The sequence below is a fragment of the Gavialis gangeticus genome, unplaced genomic scaffold (genome assembly GCF_001723915.1).
Source record: "Gavialis gangeticus isolate Ggan-Ray unplaced genomic scaffold, GavGan_comp1, whole genome shotgun sequence".
NCBI lineage: Eukaryota > Metazoa > Chordata > Crocodylia > Gavialidae > Gavialis > Gavialis gangeticus.
In genome coordinates, this window is record NW_017729030.1 from 6920766 (window position 1) to 6926224 (window position 5459).

At 41.5% G+C, this 5459-nt stretch overlaps 1 protein-coding gene across 3 annotated transcripts in view; it reads left to right on the plus strand.

The window, feature by feature from the left end:
* Positions 1-6: 6 nt before the first annotated feature.
* Positions 7-5459, plus strand: part of STOX2 (storkhead box 2) — a 120684-nt gene continuing 115231 nt past the window's right edge. For 2 of the 3 annotated variants that reach the window (XM_019521892.1, XM_019521893.1), the window contains exon 1: positions 127-208. Coding sequence is in view for 1 of the 3 variants with exons in the window: in XM_019521891.1 (XP_019377436.1) it covers positions 43-208 (166 nt within the window). In the remaining 2 variants the exon portion in view is untranslated. Of the gene's footprint in view, positions 209-5459 lie in introns of all 3 variants that reach the window. The other variant, XM_019521891.1, reaches the window with a different exon arrangement.

Below are 5459 nucleotides of genomic sequence, written 5' to 3' on the forward strand. Positions count from 1 at the left end.
GCCGGGCGCAGGCTGCCGGCCGCCGGCTGCCCGCGCCGCACCATGAAGAAGACCCGGAGTACGACCTTGCGGCGAGCCTGGCCTAGCTCCGACTTCTCGGACCGGGCCTCGGACCGCATGAGGTCCCGCAGCGAGAAGGACTACCGCCTGCACAAACACTTCCCGCCCGCCTTCCTCTCGCAGGCGGCCCGCGGCTACATGACATCAGGTTGGTGGCCGGGGCCGGCCGCACGGCTCGGGGCAGGGGGGAGCCCGGGCTGCGATGGATAATGGGGTGGGGGGGAGCCTACATCCACCATTTTGTACCTCAGCCAGAAGCCCAGCAGGGCCCTCTTAATATGGTGTTGAAAATCCAAGTCCAGGGAAGAGAAAGGCCAAGGACGGGATTGCCAGCTCTGCCTCGGTGCGGGGCGGGGTGGGGGTCCTCGCACAGCAGCCCTTTGCGTCCTGGGCTTTATGTGCCAGACATGCGGTTTCAATCCAGGCATCTCAGCCATGCCATGGGCAGGTCTCCCTGGCATCACCTGTAATTCTGCAACACTCCTGCTGCCCCTGTTCAGCTTTCTGGAGCCTGTTTGCGGGAAGGAATCTAAAACGTGGCTCCTTGCGGCATACGTGGAGAGCAGATGTACGTCTGGAGGGACGCACGTGTGCCCATTTGGCTGGTCATGGCTTAGGCAGTGCTGGCATGGGAAGAATGGACGCTGCGCCAGTGTGCGCGCACCAGGCAGGGGAGCCGAGCGCAGCCCCGATGGGAAAACAGCACCACAAAAGGCAAAAATCAGGAAAGGGTTAGTCGCCAAATCCCTTTCTCTGTAAATAAGAAAGCCTCTGTGTTTCTAAATGGAACTATGTTCCTCTCGAAATGCATTTCAGCCAAAATGCATCTTAACTGCCTTGTAATTCAGACGTTTGATACACACAGGGTAGAATACTTGAGAAAATGCCGTTGTTTGGGGGAGTGATAGGGTGTGGGGGGGGGGAGATCCTGGAAACCTTTTGTTGTTCTACTACTTGGTTATTGTGATAATCAGATATAACATTTCATTATTATGATGTCCAGTACCAATTTATCAAGAAGGCATGTTTCCCCTCTAAACCTCAATTTAGGTTGAGTAGGCAGATTCCTTTCAAAGGGAAAAAGAGAGAGCGAGAGAGAAAATGAAGGTATTTATTATGCATAGCTGAGAACGTTTCCAGTCCCGTCCGCCCCATCTGTACTGGAAGGTTGAGCCAAAGCTTGTGGCTGTCAGTTACATTCTTACTTTACTATTCCTGTCCCCGATGAACATGTTTATTTAGCCAGGTTTGGTTTCTGGTGTTTTAAAAATGTCTTCTGACCATTTCTGTCTAAATCTGAAGGAAACAATGTGCATCTTATCAACAAATCTGCCTATATAAGGACACCGTGTTATTTTCCCAATAGTTGCTTCAATCTTTTCTTTAGTGGGAAGCCACGTATTTAGGAGAAATGACAAGTATAATTTATGTGTAAGCAGCTGAAGAAAACTAGAATGGTTGGTATTTCTCTTCTTGTCAGTGTAGCAGATTTAGAAAAGTATCTACAAAGCCAAATCTGATCCAGCCCGAATTTGCAGTATCGAAACTGTTGGTCTTTATGGTTTTTCTATTATTTTAGTGTGAGAGAGATACCATGTCAGTTTTAACTGTCAATACTTTCAAGCGTTTCTTTTAAAGTGGAAACCCACATGGAAACAGAAGATGCTCTAAGGAGCATTTATTTCAATCTGCGGCATTTTATTTTATTTTAGCATGTTGGAGCAACTTGGAAACGCTCTGGATTTATAAAAGCATCTTTGACGGGGCCTGACTGATCCAACTCTGAGTCATTTTCAGTATCAAATGTGTGACTGCCTGCATTTTAGATGAGGAATTTGTGCAGCTGGGAATGGGAGGGTTACATCTATTATACATATGTTATAACATTTCCTTTTTGGTATTATTTTGTATCTATGAATATAGAAAAGACCAATTTCTAATGTGACATAACAATGGGGGGATACAATCAGATGTCATGTCGTGTCTGAGTATCCTACTAAAGTTATTTTGGGCATGAGAAAATGGAAATGAAAGATGTTTTTAAAAATGGAAGGTGTTGGCTTTTAGCTGGAAATGTAATTGTGGCCTTTTTGTGTGGATAGCTTGCATATACGTATTTTAAAATGATCCCTGTCCATTGCCTTTCCAAATATTAGTTTTGGGAGGAATGGGTACTGTGTCTAAACACTTCTGGCTATTTAAAGGAAACTCTCTTCCTCACAGGAAATCTATAGGAAGTCTTCTTGCATAAAAGTTACAGTGACTGTGAATACAAGTACATTCTTTGTCACCCAAAATCTTGTACAGAGAAAGTGCTTGGAAACACATGGGCTTTTCAGCCTACTGCGTTCTGTTTGTCCAGTCATTTAACCTAATCACCATTAGTATTGTTGTGATTCTTTTAATTAAAATGATGCATTGTTTGTGGGAGAGGAACAAAAGCTTGTTGTTCTATCTTGATTGCTTTCATTCAGGAAAATTAGGTAGGCAAACAAGCAAGCGGGGCTAAAATCCTCTAAAAATGAATGATTTGGGGAAAATCTGATATGTATGTCTCACAGCAGTACAAAAATGCTGATTGGTGATATGATGATAAATACTGTGCTATCAGTGAAACTTTGGGAAAATATAGCTTCTTGATTATGGCCAATTTATTATTAAAACAGAATTGCAGACTCCTACTGGAGTGGTGAGGTGCACCCTTTTTAACCAGGTTTTTATTATGCATGAGTAAAAACGTGTTTGATTTACATAGGCAGCATTATTGCCCAATATCAGCATTTTCAAAACCCTTGCCTAATAACATTTAAAAAACTGTCTAATGACATTATTGTGCATATGGATGCAATTTACATGCAACTTGCAGAAACACTGACAATGGAGATCAAACTAAGAATCTAGAAAGTCACACATTTTACTGTTGATTCATTTTTTGTTGCACACAATCATATCTGCTTTATCCCAGAGTTTCTTCAGGCTTCCTAGCAACCGTTAGGTTCAAAGGCCACGGAAGAGTTCATTGTTCATGCAGAATATTAATTTCCCAGCGGAGGACTGACTAGGGAAAACAGCTTTTTCACTGCTGAAAAAAGAAAACTCTAACAATAAAGGCATCTGACCTTGCATGAAAAGAAATTTTGAGGAAATGGGTGAAATAAATGTTGTATGGATTACAAAAATGAGAGAAATTAAACATTTTTGATGATTTGTTATTAACTGAAGGAAAAATAAAGAAATGTTAAAAACAGGCAGGGAGACTGAAACTTGCATGAATACAAGAAGGGGAGCTCTGGAAAACCACAAAATAATACATGTACCTTATCAGATGTCAAAAGCATATATTTTTTAAAGAAAAAGTTGAGGGTTTGGGGGTGTTTTCTTTTAAAGTTAGGACAGAAGATCCATGTGCAGTGGTCTACATAGCTGTTAAATAAGCTACTAGAATCAAATTTGGATGGTTTTTACTTTGTTAGGAGGGAAGAACATTCCAACACTTATTGTGCTGTTTAAATTAAAGCTTTTGAGATTCTAGATAATTTACTGGTTGGTGAAAAATATCCCCTCTTACCCCAAAGAAACAGTCTAATGGGCACAGCATAAGAGTGTGTCTGAAGGACTTTCTGCAAAATATTAAAAACTAATTGCTGAAGCTGCTCATTTTAAAGTTACATTTTGAGAAGTTTACAAATTAGTTTTGATCTCAAAAGTTACCAGTAAGGACATAGTAGATTAAATTAAGTTGTGGTATAACCTGTGTTACTCAAGTTTAACCTACTGCCTTTTACAAAACCATTTAACAAAATACAGAAATCTGTAATGCTGGTCATAAAACCCAAGCAGTTTCACTTGTGTGGACTGCCTTCTGGAGAAAAAAAAATACTGCTTTCTTTGTTTGAGGGATTAAATTTTGACACAAAGCATTGTATTAGCTTTTCAGCATCATTTAACAGAGAGAGCCTAGAGTCATTTGCGTGAACTGGAGAAAATTCCCCCTTAAATGTTTGTCTCCAGGGTTGTTAATAAAAAAAGAGATGCTCTAAAAGGTTTGATGGTCAAAAGGATGCACAGCATAATGAAACTGGGGGACTGAAGGGGGATAGTCAAAGCCTTGGGGCTCATTCAGTTTGTTATCTGAAGGAACATATTTTGGCTTGAAGTAGCTGTATTGCAATTAATATGAGTGTTATAATCAATATTGCATTGCCTTTTTTTCTCTCAGCTTAACATTACGGGAAACTTTCAGCCCAGCTGCTTAATAATTGCAGTTTATTCACCTCTGGATTTAAGGTGATCATGACTGAGCCCATTAATAACCCTGTAAGACCTTGCAGATGGTAATATTATGGTAACTAGGCCACCTGCGCTTCTGAGCTCTTTTTTGGGTTTCTCTTGCTCTCAATCAGCAAGCTGCTGGGCCTCCAAGTGAAGCTTTCCTTTTTCCACGCCACTCTGCTAAATGACTAGACCTGATCTGGATGGGACCCAGATGTGGCTCGGATTACAGCATATACTCCAGTCACCCTCTAGGAATTCAGCTTCAGACTTCAGCTCCCATTCTGTTCTGGCCTCTGTCTGACAGCAAAGTTACCAGGTCTGGCTCCTTCACTTTATTAGAGTTTTCATTCCTCCCTTAGCATATCTCCTTTAACCAATTTTCTTGAACTGCTCATGGCTCTTTTTTCCCTAATATCTCCTCCAATAGAACACAAGATAGTTTCCCGTTTCTTCTCCCCACCCCACCCCCAACTCTATAATACTTGTATTAATTGCTGTTGGCATTTACTGGAAATTAAGCATGGTCACCCTCATAGTGCTTCCTCCCCCAGTATGTTACTGCTGCAATAGTGGCTCCACTTCTGTTTCCTGGGGTATGCGAGGGGAGCCCCTCTGGTCTCGGGGCTTATGCTCTCAGCTATCTCAGGGTGGAAGCCTATGATTCTTTCACTCTTAGATCCCTGCTACATTTTATGTATATTATGCAATTGACTGGTTACTCGCACAATAAATTTAGACCGACCACATGTGCAAAGTGATTATTGCATGATAAAAAGGACTGTCCAGCTATAAAAAGAGCTAATCAGCTATCAAGTTAATGTTTGAAAATGTGTTATATCTTTGTAGCTGTTTTTTTAATCCAGCTTTAATCTGAATGTGTAGCAGGGCTCTTAGATGGGTGTGTGAAAATAGCACTCTGTGGATCAACTGTTTGCCCAGCATGCCCAACTGCCTGGCCTGCTGGACCAAATACCTGTGATTGGTTCTTTTTTGTGGGATCTGTGATCCATGGTGACTCCAGACACCCAAAACAGCACCTCTTATAACAAAAAAAAGTTTAATCTTTGTTTAACCCTAAACACAACATGTAATGTTAGGAAAAAGGCTTTTTTTTTTTTTTTTTT